The sequence below is a fragment of the Streptopelia decaocto genome, assembly GCF_964273445.1.
Source record: "Streptopelia decaocto genome assembly, chromosome: 16".
NCBI lineage: Eukaryota > Metazoa > Chordata > Aves > Columbiformes > Columbidae > Streptopelia > Streptopelia decaocto.
Window position 1 is genome coordinate 12,232,849 of NC_138671.1, and position 26,173 is coordinate 12,259,021.

Here is a 26,173-nt window from a genome sequence, read left to right on the forward strand (position 1 = left end):
CTGGTGGTGGGATCGCTATTGGTGGTTGAACCACTTCTGGTGGTGGGATCGCTACTGGTGGTTGAACCACTTCTGGTGGTGGGATCGCTACTGGTGGTTGCATCACTTTTGGTGGTGGGATCGCTTTTGGTGGTTGAACCTCTCCTGGTGGTTGAACCGCTTTTGGTGGTTTGATCACTTTCGGAACTTGGATCTGTTTGGTGACTGGATCACTTTCATCACTCGGATTGCTTTTGGACGACCTGGGTTTTCTGGCCCTGCTGGTGGCTGAAGCGATGGCCGCCAAAGGCGAAGAGGACCTGCCAGCCTATTTCCTCAAGCAGTACAGGCAGAACCTCCTGCCCTTGCTCAGGTGAGGGGACTCCTCCACCCACCTCCATGCCCTCCATCCTCTTCTCCTGTTTCCTCCATCCCTCCTTCCCCCACGGTGGCAAACTCCCCGATCTCCAGCACTTCAGCCTCCTCTCCTCCCTCCCTTCCCCACCCTGTTCCTCCTGTGCCCCCCTTGCTCTGTCAGAGCGTTCCCTGCTGGGGATGCCACGCTGCCAGACGGGATCTGAGATGGTGCTGGGTTGCTCTGGCCCGTCATCCCACTCTGGACACAGTCCAGACCCTGCCCAGGCACCAGACCCAACGTGTAACCTTGGTGGAAACTTCTGTGGCAGGAAGCACAGGCTGACAGAGGAGGGCTCCCTGTCTCCATTTATTCGCCTCCAGGAGAAGAGGAAAGAAGCCAAGCAGGTGCAAAAGGCTCTGGAGGAGAAGCAAGAGGTGAGAAAGGTGGGAGGGTGCTGGGGCATGGTAGGGGTGTTGTGGTTTTTTGGAGGGCAGCAATGGGCAGGTGAGTGGCTCCTGGTGCGGGCGGCCACGTCACGCTCGCTCTGGTGCTGCCAGGCCTTCAAGGAGAAGATGGCCGACATGGCCCAACGGTGGAGGGAACTCCATGCCAAAGAGGACCAGCTGAAAACCTACATGGAGAAATCTATGAGGAGGTTAAAGGTACGCCTGGCCCTGATCAGCTCCTCTGACGTGACCCTGAGCCACAGCGCCACCTTCTCCCCTCCCCTGGGAGACTGTCTCGGGCCAGCACTTGTGTCCAAGCCTCCCCTGAGCCTGGAGGGGTGAGGAACAGGACTGGCAGGGCATGGGGGTTTGTGCTACAGATGCAGAAAGCCCTGATAGCGCTTGGGCAGCAGAGAGCTTGTCCAGTACCAGTGTGATCTCCTGAGGGCCCCAAACATCCCCCAAGAAGGATCGCAGCCTGTCCCCACTGTTGACACGCAGGTGACTCCCAAGGGCAGATCCCAGTAGGTCTGAAAATCAGAGTTCTGTCCCAGGTGCCTGTCTCCAAGAGCAAAGGGTCAGTGCAAGAGGGGTGGCCATGTGGCGTGGGGGAGTAATTTAGGGTTCTGCTTACTGCAGAACAATGCTTAGATTTCCCAAAGAGAAGTGCGACTTGAAAGAGTTCGGTGGCAGGTTCACTCTGTTATTTACTGCCTGGGGAAATATGTCAAGCCGAATGCTGCTGACCTTCTCTCCAGGAGCCTGTACCCTGATAACCGTTCACTGCGGAGTCTGTGTCTTGAGCTCCAGAGGTGAACTTTGAGGCGAGGCCGTATCCGTCACAGTGCAAACTCTCAGGATTCTTCTCTCCCTGATAACAGTTTGCTCCAGAGTCTGCATTTTGGAGCTCTGGAAGCAAAGTTTCAGGGCAGGCCTGTACCACACCACGTTAAACAGGGAGTGAGGATGTTCGCAGGGGTGCTGCAGCACTGGTCTGTCCCCTGTCAGTGTTTCTCCTCCCAGTGCTGCTGGCTGACCCAGCTCCATCTTCCCTTGCCTTCCTTTCCTTCTGTGTGTGTGTGTATTGGTGGGGGAAACATCACTAGGAAGATGATAAGCTGCGAGTCCAAGCTCTGAAGAAAGCCGTGAGAGAAAGAGAGCAGAAAACACAAAAGGAGATGGAGCTTTTGAGGGCTAAGAAGAAACTGGAAGCCCTGAAAAAGGAACACCAGAATCTGAGCAAGGAAATGCAGAAGTACTCCATCTTCAAAAAATACCTGGAGGAGGTGGTGAAGATCTCACCACAGGTGAGTCTGGACATGAGAGAGACAGATCATGGCCTCAGGGAGGGCTTTATGCGGATGTTAAACCTGGAGGAGATAAGGCAAGTGCAGGGAAATCACGACACCTGGTCAAACCCAGAGACCTCAGGTGGGATGGGAGGAGCTTCCCTGCAAGCGAGGTGAGCCAAGGGGACCAGAGTGAGGGGAGGAAAAGCAGAGAAGAAGATGAAGGCTTGAGAAAACCAAAGAAAAAGTGTTAGAAGGGGGAAAGGCACAGAGCTGAGGGGAATGGGGACCCCTTTGTGTCACTGTTTCATGTGACATGGATGGTTTGGGGCAAGTGCAAAGCTGCCCGAGAATGGGAGCCCAGGCAGCTGTCAGAAAAGCTGTGGCCTCTCTCAAGGGTGTCCGGGCGTCCCTCCCTGCATCGCTCACACTCCTGCGGTCCGGCTGCCCCACTCCCATGGCTGGGTGACCTGGCGCTGGCAGCTGCAGTTGTGCTTTGTTTCCTCTCAGAGCACTTCTCACCTGGGCAGTGGTTCAACATCTCCCCTTGCTGCTGGCAGTGGCAGCTCTGGGACCGGCACAATGGGGTGTCATCAAACAGGGAATGTGGCAAGCTCACAAACCAGCTGGGGCAACAGGCTCGCCAAGAGGGGAAGATATTTCAGCTGGGGGGGGTGTTGTCCCTGGTCAGGACAGGGTGCCAAACAGCATGAGACTTGCAGTCATGAGGGGAGGGCAGGGGGATTACTAAACCCAGGATCCTTGTGCTGCAGTTTGAGGACATCCAGGACGTCATTTCCCGCTACAAGCTGCTGCTGAGGACGCGCAAGGACCTGCAGCAGTCACAAGAGAAGGACAAGGAAATGATTAAGCAAACCGAGGTGCTCCTGGATCAGTACGAGGCAGAGAAAGAAGCCGAGACCCTGCAGTACCAAAATGAGCTGGAGCAGCTCCAACAACGTTTTGCGCAGGCTCAAAGTGATGTCCGCTTCTGGGTGAGGAACTGCGGGATGGGCAGGGGAAGATCTCCAAGGCCTGGCTGTGTTAAGCCACAGGGTCATGGCAAGGCACAGTAGCAGACTTTGTAATTGGAGGCGATGCCTCATTTCGTCCCTGCAGGGGGCTGCAGAAGGACAAATGACATACAGGCCTGGAGCAGGTTATGTCAGGGGTTAAAACAAGGCCCTCACAAAACCACCGGGATCTTTCCCTTCTTGTTTGAACTCACAGTCAAAGGAGATCTGCTACCCAGGCTTGGGGGAGGTTTGCCTTGGCACAAAACCCGAGCATGCTCCATCACATGCCTGTTGGGTTTGTGTAGCCCGGTCAGACTCATTTCCATTCACCATTCCTTGCAGCATCATCCCTGTAATGGGGCTTCAGTGTGGAACATCTCGTGGTCTCCACTGTTCATGGCTCGGGCCTCAGAGTGAAGCTGGTTTTGCTGATTTTTTATTTGTTTTCATCCTTTGCACAGCATCTGCACACCAGGGCTCAGCCCTTCTCCTCCCGCCTTACCAGTCCAAAAATGACCAAACTGGTGGTCATCTGGGCTGTAACAAGGCACATCAATGTGTAGAAATGCCCGCAGCCCTGCTGGCCTCTGTTCCCTCTGCATCACTCTGAGGGGGCCTTGCCAAATTCCCTTCCTGGATACTCCCAGCTGCAGGAGTTGAGTCCCACCAGGCAAAGCTGGAAAGCGCCTGGTCCGGGCGGGTGGTGGTGGGATGTGCTGCCCCCAGGGTGTCAACTGTCGGGGTATCCGGAGCACCCACTAGAATGAGGAGTGCAGGAGCTGGCAGAGAGATGGGGCTGCTCGAGGAGCAGCTGTGGTAGCTCCTGGATCTGCTTCCACCACACCAAGCTGAACCACCTCCAGCATAGCCCTGGGCAAGGACAGGTTCTTCCTAGCAAAACAAAGGAGTGTGGAAGCCAGGGTCTCCAGCACCGAAGCAGCATCTTTGCTGGGACATATCACCATGCTGTGTGTCTCTCCTTCTCCTTCTCCTTCTCCTCCCCTCCTCAGACTGCTCGCTGGGCCGACATCCAGAACAGGAATACCGAGAATGGCCTCATGCTGACGACTATTAAGATGGCCATCCACAGCCTCTTCCAGTGCGTGAACACGGAGCTGAAAGCAAAAGTGCATGTGCCGGAGGATGACAGCCTCAGACAGCTGGACATGGTAGAGCCAAGCCAGACCCCCCTCCCTGCCCAGAAAAAGGAGCAGTAATGACCCTCAGCTGCCCAAAGGGAGGGGAAAGCCCAGAGAATTCAAGGTGCCCAACAGGCACTTTCCGTTCCACCTGGGCTGTCTCTTGGGCACGGGGAATGGGCGGAGGACACCAGGCAAACCTGTCTCATCCCGGGAGGCAGAGCAGGGGGTGGGTGCCTGTTGGGAGCTGGGCAGGCTGGGGCAGGGGGTGCAGATCCAGCCATGGCCACAGTCTGGCTTCATTCACCCCTCTGACTCACCTGTAAAAGCCCATTCTGGTGGTGCAGATCCAGCAGGGCAATTGCCTTTATCCTCCTGCTCACTTTGGTTGGTGAAATTTGCACTCCAAAAGGGCCAATGGGCTCCTCTCTGCCTCCTGTTCCCACCCCTGCTCTGACCTCTACCATCTCTCTTCCCTACCTTAGATTCAGCAGTCTGTCCTAGACCTCAAAGACATCGTTACGGAGGTGAAACGAAGGACATGGAGAGCCACCGGCGAGCAGCTAAGCACGAGCATTAAGGGCAAGAGGAGGACAGAGAGCCCTATGGGTGTTGTGTTACGTCCGTGAAGGTTCAAAACCTTCCTAGCTCTTTTGTCCTGCCCAGTTGCTGAGTCCCTTTATACTATTAAAATAACCAAAGATTTTGAAGTGTCTCTCTGTTTCCTGGGAGGGTTGGAAGCATCAGAGCATCTTCACCCCAGAGGCCATGGGGTGCCTTTTCTGGCAGGTGGGATTCTGGTTGCAGGGGACAGTATCCCAGCAAAGCAGGCAAAATAGGGAGAGCAGGCCGGGACAGGAGTAGAGTTTCAAATCAGCATTAGTGCTGGTGTTCACATTCGGACCTTCCACCCAGACTAAGCTCTGAGATGTTTAAGAGGGACGTCACAGCAGGGTGGGGGCTGGTGCTTTGGAAGAGCTTCAGAGATCTTCCACCACCACACCCAGCACATCTACAGATGTGGATTTTGCTGCACAGCCATGTGCTGCGTACTGAAACTCACCTTCCCCCTCAAGATGTTGGAAAGTGTGGAGAATGGATATAGGTGAAGGATGAACCAGCCAGGCGGGTGCACCAAGCATGTGGCTGTTCATGGTGAGTGCTGACCTGACGAATGCAAAACAAGAGGCCTAAAAACGGCTCTGGAGTCGCACTGTGGAGTTCAGGCTGGGCTCAGAGTCTGTTAGGGAGGACATTTGAATGGACCAAAGATGCAATGACATAAGCTTACAGATTTGTGCATCAAAGTGACCATTGATCACATACTTGCTCCCTTCTCTCCAGTGGTTTTTCCTGTCCTGAGCCCAGAGAAGTGGATTCAGCTAATGCATCCTCCAGGAAAGTCTGAGTGCAGCTGGTCTGTGTTTATAATGCCTGGAGGCTGCTCAGACACCTGATCCCTTTGAGAGTGAGGAAGACACAGATTAATCCCCTCCCTTCCCCAAATCTGCGCTTTCGTGAGCGACAAGGAAAAGAGATGTACTGCAGGGCTGGTGCTGCTGCTCGGTGGGGCAGCAGGGGAAGGGGGAGTTCAGGGTGGGAGCACTGGGTGCAGAGTCAACTGAGGACATTCCCTCTGTGTCTTTGCTGTCACTTTCTCTACAGGCTCGAATTGATAGGAATAAAGTCAATTAGAAACACGGTACTTTGGTTCAGGCCTCAGCAAGATCTCATCCTGGAAACCCAATTTCCCTCGAGCCTCTTGAGCTCAGCCCCATGTTGGGCCACTGAAGCTCAGCGAGTTACCACCCATCAGCAGAAAAATGACCCTGTGCAGTGTGATGCCCGTGCAGAAGAAAACAATAGTGAAAACCTTTGTTGCAGAGGCAAGGGCAGTAATTGTTTCTCAGCTGCTATATGTGGAAGTGGAGCTCATTTCTTTCTGAAACCTTGACATCTAAGTGCAGTGTGGGCCACGACATGTCTCGTGTTCTTCTGAATAGATCCCCGGAGCAGTGGGAGATGAGTGACAGTTTGCATTTCAGCTGGCAAGGAAAAGTAAAGGCTGATGCAACTTTCTGCAGCCACCATGTGCCTACACTTTAATGATTACACTGTATTCAGTCTGTAAAGCGGGGATAATAACTGCCAGGGAGGGGCAGAGTGGGCTGCTCCTCAAGGGAAGGCGCTGAGGTGCCAGCAAAGCAGGCAGGAGGATGCCCCCACCGATGGGATGCAGCCCCGTGGTACACGAGCAAGAGCAGAGAGGTTCAGCTGATCTCTCTAGTGACCAGTAACAGAGCCCAGGGAACGGCAGAAGATGGGCCAGCGGAAGGTCAGGTTGGACATGAGGAAAAGGTTCTTCACCCAGAGGTGCTGGACACTGAACAGGCTCCCCAGGGAGGTGTCACAGCCCCAAGAGTGAAAATATCCAAGAAGCGACTGGACAACGCCCTCAGACACGTGGCGTGAATTCTGGAGTTGTCCTGTGCAGGGACAGGAGCTGGACTCAGTGACCCCTGTGGGTCTCTTCCAGCTCAGGGCATTCTATGGTTCTATGATTCTCTGTTTCTATGGCTGTGTCCAGTGATTTCCACGCTGGTCTGCAGGCACGAGGCAGGTCTCAAGGGACCGGCCTCATGAGGAGCATGTCACCTCCTTGGGGACAGCAGCTCTCTGTGCCAGGGCTGGATCTGAAAGCCTTCGCTCCCCAGCCAGCAGCATCCTCAGATGCCTTCCTTGCTGTTCTGTCAGACCCAACGCACAGCAGCAGAAAAGAGAAACCAAACAAGCAGGAGAGAGCGAACTTTGCTGTGGCCCTCAGGGGTCCCAGAGGTTGGTAAATGTCTCATAGAGGCACCGGTGATGAAACCGAGAGCTGCTGCCTGCGCTGGAAAAGTCAACTCAGGACTCATCCGAGCCGAAAAAATGGGCGTTTGTGCCCTTGCATCTCGTCTCAGCACTGACATATTCAAAGGGACTGGGAGCAGATGAAAAAGATTTCTTAAGCCCTATAGCCTATGATGATCAGATGCAACAACGATATGCTCAGCTGCAAGCTGTCAGAGGTCCGGACAGGCAAGATATTATTGCACCTATGCTGTATCAGTGTTCGTGTGCAGCAGTTTTAACAGCATATGCTGAACCTGTTGAATCTGTGTTGTCCCACGGAAATTGGTGCACAATGGAGGAAAGTACTGATTTAGTGCAGCAGATGGGGGTGGCGTATGCATTGATTATGGATCCGATTCGGACAGGGTAGCAGTGACAAGTGCTACAGGTAACGCAGGCACTCTGGCAAATGCCTTGAGGGGAACTGGGGCTGTAATTTCAGGACCCTCTGTTTGGGTGGTGGATAATGGAAATCTGGCAAAACTGAAGAGAGTTACAGCACAGGTGATGAGAACACTAATGTGGAATGATTTAGTACAAGCTGGTATCCCACACTCAGAAATAAGCGGGATCATACCATCACAATTTTTTTGCTGCTTGCAGAAGTTATGCTTATGCAGAAAAGCCAACCAGCCCCAGCCCCCCTGCCAACACTGCACCCACCCTCCACCCCCCGCCACCTCAGTGCAAGACCAGTTTGCCTTTACCTGGCAACAAAAGCAATATACTTGCCGAGTATTGTCTCAGAGATACAAACACGGTCCCTCCATTTGCCACCAGATGATAGTAGCTGATATAGCACTATGGTCGGGTACTGTTACTGATTGCCATGATACTGATAATCTGTTGATTATGGCAGTGTCACAACAAGAAACTGAAGCAGCTGCTGAATTTTTGAAGGTGCATTTGCAGGACCAAGGCTGGGCAATTACTCTGATGAAAACACAGGGCCCTTGTGTTACTGTACTATTTTTAGAAATAGTTTGGCATAGGCAGCTTAGAGAAACACCAGATAAAGCACAGCACAGAGTCCAGCAGTTTTCTGTACCACCTGCAATAAAACAATTACCTGCCTTTTTAGGATTTTTAGGGCATTGGAGAATTTTCATCCCTACGTCTTCCGTGGAGGAGGATTCCCCTTGTGAAGGGTTAATAGCACAGCACAATAAAGTTGATTCATTTGAGTCTCAAAACAGTAAGCAAGCAGATAATATGACTCTGCTGAGCTGCATGCTCAAGCTCTAAATGTGCATATAGCTTGTGGACATGGATCAGCTCATGCTGCACACACGGGACATTGGTCACAATCAAACCCCTTTGCTGTTATATACTTGTAAAACATGCTCACATCATTGTGCTGCTTGTACACAGCTACATTTAAGAGCATGGGGAAAGGTTAAAGGGGCTCAGTGGGCCTTGAATACCTGTCAGGTTGATTATATTGGCCCCGTACCCCCATCTAGGGGGTGGCAATATGTATACACTTCTGTGGATACAGCGTCAGCACTAACTACTGCGGAAATGAAATTATTCACACCAATGGATTGTGAAGTGGGGCTGCAGCCTATTGATCTAGATGTAAAAATTCATATGACTCCAGAGAATGCTGTGTGGTTTTGTACCCTGACTTCTCCTCTTATGTTACATCCTTTACTGATATCAGATTCTCGAGTTCTTGTATGTCAGGTATCTTCAGTGAACACCTGTGTTTTATCTAGAGGAGACAGCACCGGAACAATGTTATTGGTATCACAGACTCAACATCCAACTGAAGTCCAATATGAAAAAGTGCAGGCCACGACTTTCCAGTCTGTGTAGGCAATTAGCCCACAACAGGTTGTTAAACCCAGAGTGATACCAGCTGAAGGAGCTGGAGCAGCAGCCTATGTATTACTGGAAGGTGACAACCCCCACCGCTGTGTTACAGAATTGTGCTATGCTAAGAGATTTTAACACTGATGTTTCTTATTGTTGTTTCTCTGAGTAGGCAGTAGCTGCAAATGCTGCTTTGATTTTGAAGTCCTGTATTGCTTCGACACAGATGATGAACTAGCCGGCATGGAAGACAACATCTTGTATCTTTGGAACTAATGCCTGGCTGAATTACTAGTTTAATTCCTTGACAAGATGAATGGGACACCTGATTATTGTAGAAATATGGTTTTTCCTTTTTCTGTAGGTGTTTATTGTGTGCCCCTGTAAACTGCTCTGTGCTACACCTCACAAGCCCAAATGAACAACTCTGGCTTTGTTGGCCCCAGCAGAAGCAAGTCACGCGAGCGAGGGGGTGGAATGTATGGCGATCTAGCAGAAGATTTGGCAAGGAGGTTGTTTAAATGCAAATACGCTCAAGTGACTTGCACCTGTCTGTAGAAAAAGCACACACATCACACTAATTGTTTTACTGACCTTGTGTGCTTGATGAGCAGAACCTCTGTGTTAGATAACACAGGCCTGTGAGAAACTCCAGGCACCTCATCACTATGGCTGAGATTCCTGCTTTGCTGTGAGAAAGAGCGGGAGGCTGCACCTGCCTGAAGCCGTGAAATACAGGCGAGCTCAGCAGGCCCAGTGACCTTCCAGCAGGGCTGGACTGACCAGCGCCTGCGTCCCCGCTGCTGTCACCTCTGCTGGGAGCTCAGGTGCGGCTTCGGAGATCCCCAGTAGAGAGGGAACTAAAGTGAAACTTGCTCTTTGCAAATGCATCCGTGGCCTCTGGCTCTTCTTGCGACTTGCCTGCGTATGTGTACACAGCCACAGTACGTGGATGACATTTTAATCACTACTAGAACCAAGGAGACGTGCATGAGCTGGACCCTGTGGACCAGAAACACCTGCAATGGAATAAGGAAGCCACACGAGCCTTTAAGGACTTAAAAAGACTTTGATGTCAGCCCCTGCTCTAGGACTCCCAGATGTGAGTAAACCATTTTCCCTATTCTCTCATGAGAAATGGGGAATAGCCTTGGGTACATTGGCACAGGATCTTGGCCCATATCGACAAGCAGTGGCCTATTTCTCCAGTTAGACGCAGCTGCAAAGGGGTGGCCTGGATGCCTGCGGGCAGTTGCTGCAGTGGTACTGAATATACAGGAGGTCCAGAGATCTGCCATGGGTCAGAAAATGACTGTGCTAGTATCCCCCACAGTGTCTAACAAGATACTGTAGAAATTATTGTCACTAACATTGTCAACCCAGCTTCTTTCCTCAGTGGTAACTTTGGAGAACCAGTTCATCATGACTGCCTGGAGACCATCGAAGCAACATCATCCAGTCGACCAGATCTAAAAGACATTCCTACTGAAAACGCTGAAACTGGTTGATGGACGGAAGCAGCGAGCCGTGAGGTGACCTGGGCCTTTGCCTCAAAATCCTTTCGCGCAAAAGGCAGAAATAATTGCCCTTCCTCTGCTCTGGAACTAGCTCAAGGTAAAACTGTTAGCATCTATACTGACTCCAAGGATGCTTTCAGGGTTGTGCATGTGCACAGAGCAATTTGGAAAGAAAAGGGACTTTTGAACTCTCGAGGCAAACAGATCAAACATGCGGAGGAGATATTGAAACTATCGGAAGCCGTTCAACTTCCTAAGAAAACAGCATCATGCATATTAAGGCACAGGTATTAACTGATGTTTTTTCAGGTTGGCCAGAAGCATTCCCTACCAGGACAGCAAAAGCTTAGGAGGTGACTAGAACATTGATACACAAAATTATACCAAGGCTTGGAGTTCCAGCTGTTAGATCCTCTGACTGAGGGCCACATTTATTTATGTGTATGTGAAGTCTTTCAGGGAACTTTGAAACCATCATAGGAAGGTCCATTTCAAGACTCCCTGATATCCTTCACTGCTACCAACATTAGAGAACGGAATGCCTGGATTCACCATTCTAGAGTGAAGAAAGCCTGTGAAACACCACGGGGGGTAACCCGGGTGCAACCTGGAAATCTCTGTTTTTCACAATCACCTTTTGGTCCTTCGGGGGACCAGCCTGGGTGGTGCTTCCCGCATTGGGAAGAAGAAACCCAAAAGAGAAGCGCTAGAACTGCAGTGAGCGGGGTCACCACGCCAAAGAGCGCGAGCTCCCGCTGCAGCCCAACAGATGCCATTTCTGCCGGGGCACCAGCCACCTGGTCATCAGCTGCCCCAAAAGAGCAACTCGAAGGTTTTGTTCAACATTAGAATTTGTTTGTTCTTGGAGGGAGAAAGATAAGTCTTCTCATGTAGAAGTAGCCTTACTTGTGGTCAGAGAACATGTTAAATGGGGAATCATCATATTAGTAGAAGAATTTACTAACCTTCCTGAAAAGCGGGGAATTGGTAGAGGGAACTAACTAACTAACACTTTAAGGGTGCCTATTTTAGAGCTTTGTGTAACCCATTATGTTAAGAAAAAAGAGAACCTCGTCGAATGCCAAGGTAAGAAGTTTACAGCACCTAGACATAAACTTAAGGCACCTGACTGTAAACTTGAGAAGAGGAGATAACAAAGATTTACAGCAAAAGGGGGGAACCAGTCTGGTTTCAATCAACTTGGCAGCTTGGGTTCCAGTCAATTCAACATAATGAGCCAAAGGTAAAAAGTTCACTGTGATGAGGCTGAAGGAGCCTTCATCCAAAGACCCCTCCTCAAGACCACCAGACGGCACTGCGCAGGCGTAACAGGGAGGGGTCAAGGAGGAGACTATGGAAATGATTACCGGGGACTCATTTTAATGAGAAGCAGGGAAAGGTTATGAATATGTGAACTAACCCTACCCCCATCACTAAAGACACTTAAAAGAGCTAACCCTTTAACCCACATCATTATTGCCCAGCCTTGCTTAGCTCTGTGTAACTTACTGTACAAAAAACAGGACTTCACTGACGCCTTGCAAAAATAATAATCCTTGGGTGCATCCTTGGTGCATCCTTGGGTGAACTAGAGAACAGAAACGTGGGCACAGGACAGGAGATACGCCAGTTTTAACCAACTCAGCAGCCTGAGACCCAACCAACTCATCACACTGGACCAAAGGTGACCGTGCACAGAGAAGAGGACCCGGGGTCACGATCCCTGCGCAGCTGCAACCAGGAGGAGCCAGAGGTGGAGACTATGGAAATGGTCTCATGGAACTCATTGTAATACGAACCGCCTTCTCGGGGACAGGTTATGAATATGTATAGGCGTTCCTAAAACTTTCATGAATATGTAACACTTTACTGCATTTAACCAAACTCACAGCTACTGTAATTTTACACACGCATTAGGTGAAATGATTCCCTGTGTGTCCGACGTCGTAAAGAAATGCATACCTTCCTTATAACCTCAAGGGTTATAAGGTCATTCCGCGCCACAAGAGGACTGTCTTTAGGGAGATTCTGTGAGAAAACTTCTGGCAAAAGCAGGAAGGGTTTTGAACATCTCACTTATTCCTTGGTATAGAACCTCTTTCTGTCATTGAGGGCACCCAGACAGCTAATGAGGTAGGTATAGCACAACCACCAAGTCTTTCCTGATAAATAATGGTGATGGTAACCCTTGCAGCCTTATTGATTGGCTTAGAACAGAAATCATGATGATAATGGGTTTATGTATCCCTGAGAGGGAGTAAAAAACAGTAAGAATGGGAGTCTTCTCCATAGATTTTGGGAGAAGGGCCATCACTTCATTGCCATGGTGGGAAACTGTTACATGAAATAAATGTATGCACACAACATTACTGCAAGATATGCGTATTTTATAGATGGGGGAGCCAGAAAACTTAATTGACTTGCCTATGGCCATGAAAGCAGTCAGTGACAGACCTGGGATTCATGATCAGGACTTCCTTGCGTCCCGCATCATGTTTGAACAGTTATCTACTTACTAGTCAGAGGCTCGCTGCGAGGTTGTTCTAACATACTGTATAGAGATAGTCATGCAAGGGATGGAGCACAAAGTCACTGAAGAACAGAGCTCTCTCCGTACCAGAAAGCAGATTTCTCCTGGAAGCTGCGTGCAACTGGGAACCCCTGGTGGGAAACACACATCTGGTTCTTTCACCCCGGAATGTCTGGTGCTTAAGGCTCAGCACAATGAGGACCACTTTTATGACTAAATGTAACAGAGATAGCCTGCACAGGCATAAATTACAAGGTGTCGAGTAGTGGAACAAACTTTTCCCTATGCTCTTCTGACCCTTAGCAATCCAACATTAGCCTGGTTAATGCACTGGACTCATCACATACAACTATAAATCAGTCTATATTTCCATGTCCACAGGCCGGATATCTCCAGTTTTGTGTTCTTTTACCCACAGTTCCCTGTCTTTCGCAGGATCCACCTTCCGAAGCAACTGATCCACGAGCTCTACTGTCTAAAATGAACAAAACAAGAATCAAAATGTCAAGGGCACATTTCCAAGCAGAGACAGACATTGCTCAGAAGCCTAGAGCAGCTCTGGGCACACCTACGTTGTATTCGCATACAAGTGAGAAGCACACATATGTGAGACCCGGTGGACAACAGCCAGATCTGAACGTGAAGCCTCATAGCGGGGAGAGGAGGCAGATTTTGGACATCAAAGCCAGGCTTCCTATGCCAGGCATTGGCCGGCTGGTCTCTGACTCCTGTCCTGCAATCTGCACCTTACACCAAATATAACCATGTATTGAGGTCAGTATACATTCCCCATATTTTAATATTTCAAAACTAGACTTTTTTTAGTAATAAAATAAAGATATACTCCCTCCCACAACAGTGAAACCATTTAGCGTCTTCCTTCAAGAACAGAGGACCTCAAAGAGTCGTGCATCATGCAGGGAGAGCTCATAATGGCTCATGCTGGCCAAACGTCATTCAATTCACTGTGTCTCCCCCAGCAAATGCTGTGATCCAGCAGTATGAAATATAACCAGGATCAGAGCATCTCAGAGGAGCAGGACTGTAGGGTGTCAGTCCAGTATTGTTGCAAACTAACCAGCTGACTAATACACTTTTCACATCCATCAGGCCAGGACAGCGACCGTTCTGCCCAGCTGAAGCGCAGTAAAGACCAAAGGACAAGCAGACTTACACTTTGGTTGAACATGTCTGTCTCATGACGCAGCTGTGTGTACTGGCAAAGGTGCTGCCAAATCACCTCCACCCTTTCAACTTCTAGTCTCTCAAGCTCCTGGACATGAAGGAAAACAAGGCCTTATTTTTCTTGGAAGCTGAGCTTGAAGGCCCAGAGAAAGGATAACACACAAAATCTTGTTAGTCAGTGTGATAACACCCCAGGGTCACGCTTTGCGGGTGAACTCCATGGTTGTACATCCCTCTATTTGCAGAGAATCAGAGACAGCAAGCAACAAAAGTCACTTCAGCCAGAGCCTAATGGCAGAAAAGGAGGTTGAAACCTTTCAGGACTGAGACTACCCTGTCTTCAGGGATGCTGCAAACAAGAGGGAACCTGTTTCCTGCGAGAAGCTTTTCATGCTTTGTCGCTAGCCCTGAGGGAGCAGGAGACTGCCCTGCGATGTGCCGCTCAGAGGGCCTGACTGCACTTGGTCTAACGCGACCCCCTTCAGAGCAGTTTCATCCGTTCACCAGATGATGAGCCGCGACAAGTCTGCCCCTTGCTCAGCTGTCAGTAAGCAGACCTCAGTAACGCTTTAGTTGAAAAGGCAGGTGATTTCTAACTTTCCTCCTGATTTTTTTTGCCTCCCTCTTCTCCTGGATTCTGATATTTTACCCCAACATCTGCACTTAGTCCCTCCTTGTCCATCTGGGCGGCAGCAGTGGAAGCAGGATGCTGGGGAAGTCTGCCTGTAAGACGTGCTGTAATGGACATGGATGTATCACTAAGAGCTCTGTATTCACAGGGACACCAATGGGGCCAAATCTTAAAAAACCCCTTGCCTTCAGAGGGCATTTCTGATGTCCACTTCCTGGCCACCATGGTGGAGTGCAACCTGGGCATGTACGAGCAGGCAGGCGGCTACATTGCCTTCTCTGTGCTATTTGCAATTTGTTAAATGTCTTTGGGGAAAAAGATGCTTCGTGACAGCACAAAAATCTCAGGTGGCAGATGATCTGCCTGGGGAGGAGGAAAATCAAAGGAGCTGACTGTATGGACAGGACTGAAATAGACTGAGCTCCCATTGCTGTGCCAGTTGATGTACTGTCATCACGGAAAATATGACCCTCTGCAAACTCAGTCTCGTTTGCAGGGCACAGATGCACAGGACCAGAACGCAGAACCCAGTGTGCTAGGGCTGGTGAGAACACCATATGCAGAACGTGTGTTGTATCTGCACCAGAAACCTCACGGAGGAAGTTATGCAAGTGAACACACACCTTCAGCTCGTAGCTCTCTCGACTTTGTATTGCATATGGACCAATCTGTATGTGAGCTGGTCAGATGCAGACTGTTTTTCAATTCACACTTCATATTCACGTCTACCAAGACTCACCTTCGAATGCTTGTCAGCCTGCGTTTCACAACTGACAAACCCGCTGTGCAGCCTGCAGGCTGCGACCTCTCTCTTGAGCTATTTACTAGCACACTTCTCCGTCGTACTTCTCCTGGAGCAAATATGCAGCTAACAGACGCCAGTGGCACTGATGGTCAGTGTCATTTTTATCAGTGAGAAGCCACCAGTGAAGGTGAGAATCAGATTCCTTATGTATAGGAATGCCAACTTTTCTCTCTTGTTCTGCTTCTGGGAAGATATCCACCTCTTGGTTTTCCACTCATCCATCTGCATTTATTTATTTACTGCAGTTTAAACAGTTCACTGACACACGTCCAAATGCTGAGCAATTTATTACCCTGCTTCTCATTAGGAGCTGTTCACCGTTTTGTGTTTGTCCAATGAGAAAAATACAGGCAAAAGACAGTTTTATTTCCTGCTTTTGAAAGCAAATGGCTGTTGTCCAGAAGGGCTCTAAGGAACGACATGAGGGAGGAGGCCTACAGCCGAAGTGCAGGTATTTCTAGGAATACAGCACATCAAAGCTGTACCTTGGCATCTTGGTGACTAACGCCAAAGGAATACGCCCTTATGGTGAACACTGTGAGCTGTGTTATCTTCAGAGAAACAGAACAACAGGCAATTAAAGCATGCCTCTTCTGAGCTGGCAATACTTGTGATGGAATAGTAAAATCATAGAACACAAAAATTCATTGATGTGTAAGTGGATTCAGCGATTTACCATGTTTTACATGTATTTCTTGTGCATTACTTCATCCTTCCTGGGGACTATTCCAGCGTTCTGGCCCCCAAGCAGCCCTGAACTGGTTTAATGCCTCTGCAAAGAAACAATTATTTCTTCCTTCCCCTAATGATAAGAGTTTTTCTTAGACCTGATAAGAAGGAAATACAGTGGGAGATTTATCACCCCGTTTTTCCCACTGCTCTGCCCTGTCACCACCTACGAGTGATGAATGTTTTGTGCCATTACGATTTAGCCGTGTTATACTCATAAAATGCTACACAGAGTTACATACCAGAGTGGTGGTCACCATTTCCTCAAACCACTTGGACTGGGCTTGATTGTAAAGATCCACGCAGCGCATCAGGTCATCCCCTGGAAAGTCCAAGACAGCAACACGTGAGGCTTCTCTGGCCAGTGTTACAGAGCTCAGAAGGAAACTGCAGTTCAGCTTTTATAGAGAGACACAGAGAGTTTGAACGTCAGATCTGGTGGAGCTGGGGGTAGTTCTGTTACATCATATTTGTCAGGTGCAACAAAACGTCAACCAAATGCGTGCACATGAGGTGTGGTAAAAGATCAGGGGGTTGGAGTGAGAAAGAGTAAGGGGGAAATACAAGATTTTAAAAGGGAAATATGAACACAGAGTAATATTTTACAAAATGCCCAGAACTATGAAAGCAAGCTACTTCATTAAAAAAAAAATGGTCATAGACCGAAAGTTACATCTAAAAAATAAAATCATTAAAATGGGAAATCAAGGAGTTATTGAGCTATGGGGTAGCGCTCTGTAGGTGAGTCTGCATTCTACGATGGGTCTGTTTTAAACAGGTTCCAGCTGTCTGAGATGGTTGGACACTGATTTGCCCCAGCCCAGCCGCACACTAACGCATCCTCCAGCCTCTGGAGACGCACGATTCCAGCTGAGCTCCGGCTTCCTCCTGCGTTCAGGGCAGTGACACAATAAGCTGCGAATATTTTGATTTTTCCTTTGTTGCACAACTCTGACAGAGAGGGAAAGGTGGGTGGGAAATCTGCAGGGCATGTCTCAGAGATTACTGCTTTCTGCCTAATAAAATCTCTTTCTTCTTTACATGAGGCTCAATTACTCTTTCCTGAACAGTTTGATGCATAAATCCTCCCCCGCCACACATCATACCAGTGGCACAAAGTGGGGGAGAGCGCTGGGGAGAATCACACCAAACTCCCCTCTGCTCTGCCCTGGGGAGACCACACCTGGAATCTTGTGTCCAGTTGTGGCCCCTCAGTTCCAGCAGGACAGGAACTGCTGGAGAGAGTCCAGCGCAGCCACCAAGATGCTGCAGGGAGTGGAGCATCTCCCGTGTGAGGAAAGGCTGAGGGAGCTGGGGCTCTGGAGCTGGACAAGAGGAGACTGAGGGGGGGCTCATTCATGGGGATCAATATGGAAAGAGGGAGCGTCAGGAGGATGGAGCCAGGCTCTTCTCGGTGACAACCAGCGACAGGACAAGGGGTGATGGGTGCAAACTGGAACACAGGAGGTTCCACTTAAATCTGAGAAGAAACTTCTCAGTAAGGGTGACAGAACACTGGCCCAGGCTGCCCAGGGAGGTTGTGGAGTCTCCTTCTGTGCAGACATTCCAACCCGCCTGGACACCTTCCTGTGTAACCTCATCTGGGTGTTCCTGCTCCATGGGGGGATTGCACTGGATGAGCTTTCTCAGTCCCTTCCAACCCCATCCTTAGCAGAGCTTCTTTGAACCTGACTTTGAAACTTTCATATTCTGTTATCTCAGCACTTTCATTAAACAAAGGAGTAATTCACCTGCTTTTACTGTCAAAATAATAATTTGGGGACATCTGACCTGGAAAAAACGGACTTGTTTCTTCAGAGGATTTAATACCCAACGGATTTGTAGCACAGATCACTTGGACTTTGCAGCTACAATACCATGAACAACACACAGGTGGATGGGCAGCTGCATCCACCCGGTTCCTGCTGCCAGGGGGCTGCGCTCCCCTCGGGCGCTGACGCACACGGGCACTCACCGGCCTGAGTCGACTTCCGCCTCGCCTTCTTAATCTCCTCCTCTGTCTTGTTGCTGAGCTTCACCTCTAGCTGCTGCGTCTTCATTTCCAGATCCTTCTGTCTCTCCGTCAACGCTTTCCGGGCCTTGGAGTAATTAAAGAAGAGTCACGTGTTTTAGATGAAAAGAGGTGCCAGCTCGTTCAGCCATCTCTCACTCCTTCACAGAGTATTTGTCAACCAGGAGTCACAGACTCTGTATAAAACTGGGTCCTAACTGGGACTCAAGTTCTTAGGGCATCCTGTGGCGTTCAAAGCAGCATCCTACCATCATACAGAAGTTGTCATCGACAAATCGCAAAAGCATCTGCACTCTTCATAGGTCCTTAGAAAGGCACAGTACGGAAGGCATCATCAGGCTCCCACATTTCTTAGTAACCTTCTCACTATTGCTGGAAGAAAGGGGAGCTGGAGCTTCTTCCAAATGTTGTTAACCAGCATCACAAAGACACTTCCACTTCCTTCTCTTAGGATCTAAATAGTTTAACAATTTCAGGTCTCTTCCAAAATTTATTTTTAAGTATCTTCTGGATTCAATATACGCTCACCAGAAACACTAACAATAGGAACTTTTAGACTTATTTCAGAAAAACTAATTCAGGTTCATGACAGCAGCAGCAGTTCACTCTGTAGAAATGTAGAACCTGAGACCTGGTTACAACGGATTATTTAAATTACTCTTTCAGGTTTTCAAACCCTCATTTATCAGTATCATTACTGAACTTATACAAGCAAATCAGTAAAGTGTCTTAACAAATAAACATCATTAACACATGTGCATCACCTCACTTGCTGAAGTTTCCTAAATACAAAATAAAAATCACTTGCTTTGTATGCAGCTATTATAAAATAGGTCACATTTGTTCTTTAGCCAGTTAGAGTGTTTCACACTAAATTTGGATGATTATAGTTTGTTAGCACCTTGCCGTTTGCTACAGGTCACAAGGCTCTTGAGGCATCACTTGCATTGGTTCCCTGTGCGGTTCTAAAGCGCCTGTGCCTGGCCCAGCAGGGGCCAGAGGGAGCTGCAGGAAAGCAACGCTGCACACGGGGCTCTGCCCTTTCCTTATTCCTTCTCCTCAAGGGTATTCTAATTCATTCTTTTCAATATCCCTACGGAGTGATACAGGAAATTGACAGTTAATTAATTAACACTTAAAGAACTAACTCTTGACACTTGACACTTATTTCTAACCCTACCCCACGTCACTAAAGACACTTAGAGAGCCAACCCTTTAACCCACATCACTATTGCCCAGCCTTGCTTAGCTCTGTGTAACTTATTGTACGAGAAACAGGACTTCACTGACGCCTTGCAAAGATGATAATCCTTGGGTGCATCCTTGGGTGAACTAGATAACAGAAACGTGGGCAGAGGACAGGAGATACGCCAGTTTTAACCAACTCAGCAGTCTGAGACCCAACCAACTCATCACACTGGACCAAAGGTGACCGTGTACAGAGAAAGAGGACCCGGGGTTACAATCACTGTGCAGCTACAAACAGGAGAAGCCAGAGGTGGAGACCAATGCAATTTCTGCTTGGCCTTTGCCTTAGGTTACACCACACTGCGCACGGCGCTGCCTTCTTAATGGGAAAAGACAGAGGATGGACCCGGATTGGAAAGATGAAGAAGACATGGAAGTGGATGAGTGGGTGGAGGAAATGGAGGTAGATGCGGAGGTGGACGAGAAATTGGAGGTTGATGAAGATCTAGGAGAAGCTATGGAGGTGGATGGCTAGTTGGAGAAGATCTGGACGTGGATGTTGAAGATGGGCTTGGTAGGGTGGGGTAGACTACTGGAGAGGGAGTTTTGCAGTTTCTTCATTTTAGCGTGTTCGTACTGTTTGGTTTGTTGGCGTTCAGGTTTTCTTCTGTATCTAGTTTGTTGTATTGGGGTTTTTTTCTGTATCTAGTTTGTTCTATTGGGTTTTTTTCTGTATCTAGTTTGTTGTAGTTTGGGTTTTTTTCTGTAAAGAGGTTTACTCTTGTGTTTTTCTCCATAAATACATTTCTTCATGTTTTTTCAGACCGGTGCTCTCTGACTTTTTCTGGTATTTGCAGAGCCGTGGTTTCCGCTCGCTCGGGGTTCCTGGGGCTGGAGGGGGCTGGGGGTGCTGGCACGGCCGGCCCGGGGACAGGGGGTCCCTGTGCACAGAGGGCTCCCACTTGCAGAGCTCAGGGCACTGGGCACCAGTGGGGTTGGTTCATGGGCTGCTGGAAAGCGGTGTCCCCAACAGCAAAGCTGTCACCAGCAACAAGTGAGCTCTGACATGAGCAAACCCTGCATGGATCCCATCACAAGAAATCCAGAAGGACTCGTGGGCAACGGGGAGGTCGCCTTGGGCATAGTGACCATGAAACGATTGAGTATTCCATTCTGGGAGAAGTTAGCGGGGTGCTCAGCAGAACTGCCACCTTGCACTTCCCAAGGGCAGACTTGGAGCTGTTCAGGAGGCTGCTTGGCAGAGTCCCTTGGGAAGCAGTCCTGACGGACAAAGCAGCCCAGCAAAACTGGTCTCTCTTCCAGAAGGAAATCTTAGAGGCGCAGGAGCAGGCTGGCCCCGTCTGCCTAGAGACGAGCCGGCGGGGAAGACGTTCCGGCCTGGCTGAATAGAGAGCTGCGGCCGCAACTTGGGAATCAAAGGAGAACTGATAACCAGGGAAAGGGCGAGGTACTAAGTGTCTTCTTTGCCTCAGTCTTTCAGAGTCAGAGTGGTTGTGCTCCAGGTCCCCAGCCCCCTGAGACAGGAGACAGGCTTGGGCTGCAGAATGGAGCCCCAAGAACCCAAGGGGAAACGGTTAGCGACCTGCTACACCACTCGCACACCCACAAGTCTATGGGGTCAGATGGGATACACCCAAGGGTCCTGAGGGAGCTGGCCAAGGTGATCACTAAGCCACTTTGCATTATCCATCAGCAATCCTGGCTAACTGGGGAGGTCCCACTCACGGGGAGTTGGCTAATGTGACGCCCATCTACAAGAAAGGCTGGAAGGAGGATCCGGGGACCTGTCATTCTGGTCTCGGTGCCAGGGAAGGTCCTGGAGCACAACATCCTGAGTGATATCACACAGCACATGCAAGAAAACCATGTGATCAGGCCACTCCACATGGGTTTGGAAAAGGCAGGTCCCGCTTCACCAACCTGACGTCCTTCTACAACAAGGTGACCCACCTAGGAGATGGGGGAAAGGCTGTGGATGTTGTGTCGTTAGACTTGAGTAAAGCCTTTGAGACCGTATCCCACAGCATTCTCCCGGAGAAGCCGGCAGCTCCTGGCCTGCAGGGCTGTACCCTGCCCTGGATAAAGAAATTCTCCCCAAGGAGCAAGAGACAGCACAAGAGGAAATGGCCTCGCGTTGCGCCAGGGGACGTTCAGATTGGATAGCAGGAGAAAATTCTTCACGCGAGGCTGGCGAAGCAGTCTGTTCTTTCTACAGCGGGAAGGGACACAGCCAACGTCTCTGTGCTGCAAGTACCTATCGCAGCCTTCAACTTGCTGAGTTTCTGCAGAGCTCAGAAAGAAAAAGCCCAATTTCTCTCCTTTGGAAATTCAGCTTTTCAGCTTTTTCCAAGAGGAGGATGGTCCCAAAATGCTATGGAAGAGAAAAAACTAGCAGTGAATTCCACCTCAGGTACTTTCCATACACACCCTGGAGGTGCTTGGCCTGCTGCTTCTCATCTTGGGAGGCAGCTCAGGAGCTTTTGTCGCTGCTCTGCTTGGCCTGGCTTCTCTTCCCCAGCTGGATGTGGTGGCGTGAGCGTTGCCACTTGGGACACTGTCCCCAGCCCTTCAGTTGAAAGCCCACCTCACCAAGCTGGCCAGCCTGCTGCCAAACATTCCCTCGCCTCTCCTAGGCAGGTGGATCCCATCCCTCCCCAGCTGCTTCTGGTCATCACCAACGTCCCACTGGCAGAGAAGCCAACATCCTTCAGGACGGCACCAGCCACCAAGCCCGCACTTAAGATGCATTCTACATTTCTGGCGGCCCCCTTTCCTCCCAATGCTAGAAGGGAGGAGGAGATGACTTGGGCACCACTTGAATTCACTGGCACCCCCAGGGCTTGAGAGTCTTCCTGGATTCTAGCCAGGTTCCGCCTTGTGCTGCCATTCGTGCCCACATGGAAGAGTGGCTGTGCTGTACAGGGGCAGAGCGAGAGCAGAGCCTGCAAAGGGATGGCATCAACATTGAGGTCAACTTCAGCTACCACAGGAACCAAGTGGAGAAAAACCTTTCTGAGGGGTGAGGGTGGCTGCCGGCCATGGCGGGACGGTTGGCAAGAACCGCTCAAGGCAGCCTGGAACTAGAAGTGGTTGGCATTCTGAAACTGGTGAAAAGGCAGGTTGGTACATCCATAACCACCACTGAGGGGGTCACCCCCATCCCTGCGGCGCAGCCCACACCAGAGTGCCCACGCAACCCAGGTGTGATGGCACGGCCCGTGTTCCATCTGCAGCGCTGGTGCCCGGCAACGGCCACAACACAGCGACCCCCTCCAGAACCCGCCACAGCCTTCCTGCTCTCCCCTTCTCCAGTTGTTCCTGCTTGCCCTGCTCCCAGTCCAGCCCTTCTCTCCCGTTCCCAGTGCCCCAGCCACTCAACCCAGCCCTTCTCACCGACACCCAGCACCTCCATCCCTCCGTTCTTCCCTTGCTGTGTTTTCTAGGAGGAGAACTCTACTACTCCAGGTACGGTCCCGCTCCAAGGCTTTGGGCACCCCCACTGCCCGGCCAGGCTGGAGCAGGCAGCGCGGGGATGGCGTGGGGTGGGGAACCCGCTCTGGGGGGCTCGGGGACCAGGAGCTCAGCTCGGCCTCTCCACCCAGCCCTGCAAGGCCACGGGCTGGGAGAAGCCCTTCTGGGCTGCTCGGCCCCTGCTGAAATCCAGCATCCCTGCCCGGGGGACACGTCCCCAGGGGAGCCCAGGGCACCCCGGGCTCGTGCCGGAGGGATGCTCGGCGGGAGCAGCTGCTGCTGCCCGCAGCCTGAGCCCGTGCCTCCTCTGCCCCTTTCCAGGCTGGAGCCAGGGCAGCCCAGCCCTGCCCGGGGAGCAGCGCGCAGCCAAAAAAAACACCAGCACAGGCTAAGGAGCCACTGGGCTCCGAGGGAGGTGTGGGGCCGGGCTCTGTGACTGGGACCCCCGACGGGGCAGGGACACGGCTGCTCACACCTGCCCTCTCTGTTCCCACAGATCTGCAAGAACTAATTGCAACACAAGATGCCAAAGCGCACCAAGGAAAAGACCATCAAGCTAAAGGTGCTGGCCTGTGGGTGCTGGTGGCCCAGGAGCTGCCCAAACTCCAGGCAGCTCCTGCTGGGGACATGCCCAGGGGACCCATCACCCCACAGCTCTCCATGGGCACTGAAAGGGCTCAGGGCTGCTGAGACCCCCATCCTACAGCTCTGCTGGGCTGCCCAGGGCAGGACCAATGCAATTCTGTTTGGCTTTTGCCTTAGGTTACACCAGGCTGCGCACGGCGCTGCCTTCTTAACGGGAAGAGACAGAGGATGGACCCAGATTGGAAAGATGAAGAAGACATGGAAGTGGATGAGTGGGTGGAGGAAATGGAGGTAGATGCAGAGGTGGACGAGGAAATGGAAGTTGATCAAGATCTAGGAGAAGCTATGGAGGTGGATGGCTAGTTGGAGAAGATCTGGACATGGATGTTGAAGATGGGCTTGGTGGGGTGGGGTAGACTATTGGAGAGGGAGTGTTGCAGTTTGTTCATTTTAGTGTGTTCGTAATGTTTGGTTTGTTGGCGTTCGGGTTTTCTTCTGTATCTAGTTTGTTGTATTGGGGTTTTTCTTCTGTATATAGTTTGTTGTAGTTTGGGGTTCTTGCTGTATATAGTTTGTTGTAGTTTGGGGTTCTTGCTGTATATAGTTTGTTGTAGTTCGGGTTTTTTTCTGTAAAGAGGTTTACTCTTGTGTTTTTCTCCATAAATACATTTATTCATGTTTTTCAGACCGGTGCTCTCTGACTTTTTCTGGTATTTGCAGAGCTGTGGTTTCCGCTCGCTCGGGGTTCCTGGGGCTGGAGGGGGCTGGGGGTGCTGGCACGGCCGCCCCGGGGACAGGGGGTCCCTGTGCACAGAGGGCTCCCACTTGCAGAGCTCAGGGCACTGGGCACCAGTGGGGTTGGTTCATGGGCTGCTGGAAAGCGGTGTCCCCAACAGCAAAGCTGTCACCAGCAACAAGTGAGCTCTGACATGAGCAAACCCTGCATGGATCCCATCACAAGAAATAGCTGGAGGTGCTAGTGGAGCCCAAGGAGCCCCAGGGCTTGGCCGGCTCTTGGGCATACCCTGGGATGGTGGCTTGGGAGCTGGAGGACCCAGACTGCACCCCAGGGGTGGTGGTGTGGGTCCCAGGAGATCTTGTCTCCAGCCCCGAGGTGCTGGCCTGGGCATCAGGGGCCCCTGGCTGTGTCCCCAGGGAGGTACTGGCCTGGGTGCCCTGGGGATCCTGGCTGCAGCCCCGGGGTGGTGGTGCCGGCACCACAAGATCCTGCATGATCAGAGGGAGCGCCTGACAGCTTCACAGGGGTCGCTGCTTTCCCCTGTGTCCCTGCTTGCATCCCCGGGGAGCCAGACCCTGCAGTCCCTTGCTGGTCTGCATCCCAGGCTGTGTCCCACGTCGCTTCGGCCCCAGTGCTGAGCTCCTCCTGGCCTGGCTGTCCATGGCCACCTGGGTGGGCTCGGCGGGGGCAGACTGGCCCCCACCGCCCTCCTGGGAAGAAGAGGCAAAGAGCAGCAGGTTTACTGGCAGCTGGGCAGCCGTGAGGACAGACCCCAGAACCCCCCACCATGTCCCCAGTCCCCGTCCCCAAATCACCATCTCGTGGGGCCCAACTCGTGTTGAACACGAGAGCCCAAATGCAAAGGGATCACGGGGTCAGCCTGGCCACGGAGCTGGAAGGATGGGACCCCCAGGGATGAGATCCCCAGCATCACTGCCCAGCACCCCAACCCACAGGCTGTGCACTGAGGCTGAATTGCACGGGCAGAGCTTTATCTCCCCTCCTTCCCCTCCCATGGTTCTGTTTTGAGGGCTCTCTAGTTCAAAAGTGCCTTAGCAACTCCTGGGACACCCTTCCCACTCTTCCCTCCTGCTGCCCTTCACGCTGGTGACACCCATGGCCGTGGGACACGGGCACAGTGTGACAGGGCAGCAGGAGCGGGGAGGGACGAGGGCCCAGCTCCCTCCCGGGGCACCAGGGGACGCTCACCAGGCCAAGCGTCTCCTGGATCTCCTGGATGTCCTCGGCCAGGCCAGAATGCGCCTCCTGCGTTACCCTCTTGTCCTCTGCCCGGCTGGAATGCGCCTCCTGCATTGCATGCATGTCCTCTGGCAGGCCGACACGCGCCTCCTTAAAGTTGCTCATCTTCTCGCAGGTCTGGACTAACCCTGCAGAATAGAATCAGAATTGCAATAAAACGAGCATTGATCAAATGTCCATGAGGACTCATCTTGGACTCCGGGGCTCCCCAATCTTCAGTCACAGCCCGACCTCATGTTTGGGGGAGTCAGGTTCATCCTGTGAAAGGAGTCGGCAAAATGAAGAACTGCAGGAGGGGAGCGGACGGGCGAGTGCAGATACCGCACAGTTCCACAGGATTGATTTGGAGGCCGTGGGCGGTGGGTGAGGAGGGGGCAGCCAGGCGGGCTGGGGGTTGTGGGGCGAGGAGGCCCAGAAGGGGCTGAAGCTCCCGGGGCACAGGCCATGGAGCGATGGGGCTGTTGCTGCTCTGTGGCTCTCGGGGGTTCGCAGCTTGGAGAACGTGGCCAGAGCGTCGGGGAAGTTGGGCGGCGTGGCCGGCGTGTT

General features: G+C 51.3%; 2 protein-coding genes across 2 annotated transcripts; one reads left to right on the plus strand and one right to left on the minus strand.

Annotated features, from left to right (window-relative positions):
* Nucleotides 1–1,870: 1,870 nt before the first annotated feature.
* Nucleotides 1,871–4,856, plus strand: LOC309446741 (coiled-coil domain-containing protein 42-like; the record flags this gene model as incomplete). The annotated part of the gene is made up of 4 exons (XM_082066741.1): nucleotides 1,871–2,090; nucleotides 2,846–3,067; nucleotides 4,099–4,257; nucleotides 4,713–4,856. The coding sequence occupies exons 1-4, from the start codon at nucleotides 1,962–1,964 to the stop codon at nucleotides 4,854–4,856; spliced, it is 654 nt and encodes a 217-aa protein (XP_081922867.1). The 5' UTR covers nucleotides 1,871–1,961.
* An 8,486-nt stretch (nucleotides 4,857–13,342) lies between these two features.
* LOC309446742 (growth arrest-specific protein 7-like) lies at nucleotides 13,343–18,650 on the minus strand (the record flags this gene model as incomplete). The annotated part of the gene is made up of 5 exons (XM_082066742.1): nucleotides 13,343–13,456; nucleotides 14,156–14,254; nucleotides 16,574–16,653; nucleotides 18,307–18,430; nucleotides 18,612–18,650. 5 exons carry the CDS (start codon nucleotides 18,648–18,650, stop codon nucleotides 13,343–13,345), a joined length of 456 nt encoding a protein of 151 aa, XP_081922868.1.
* Between the last annotated feature and the right edge of the window lie 7,523 nt (nucleotides 18,651–26,173).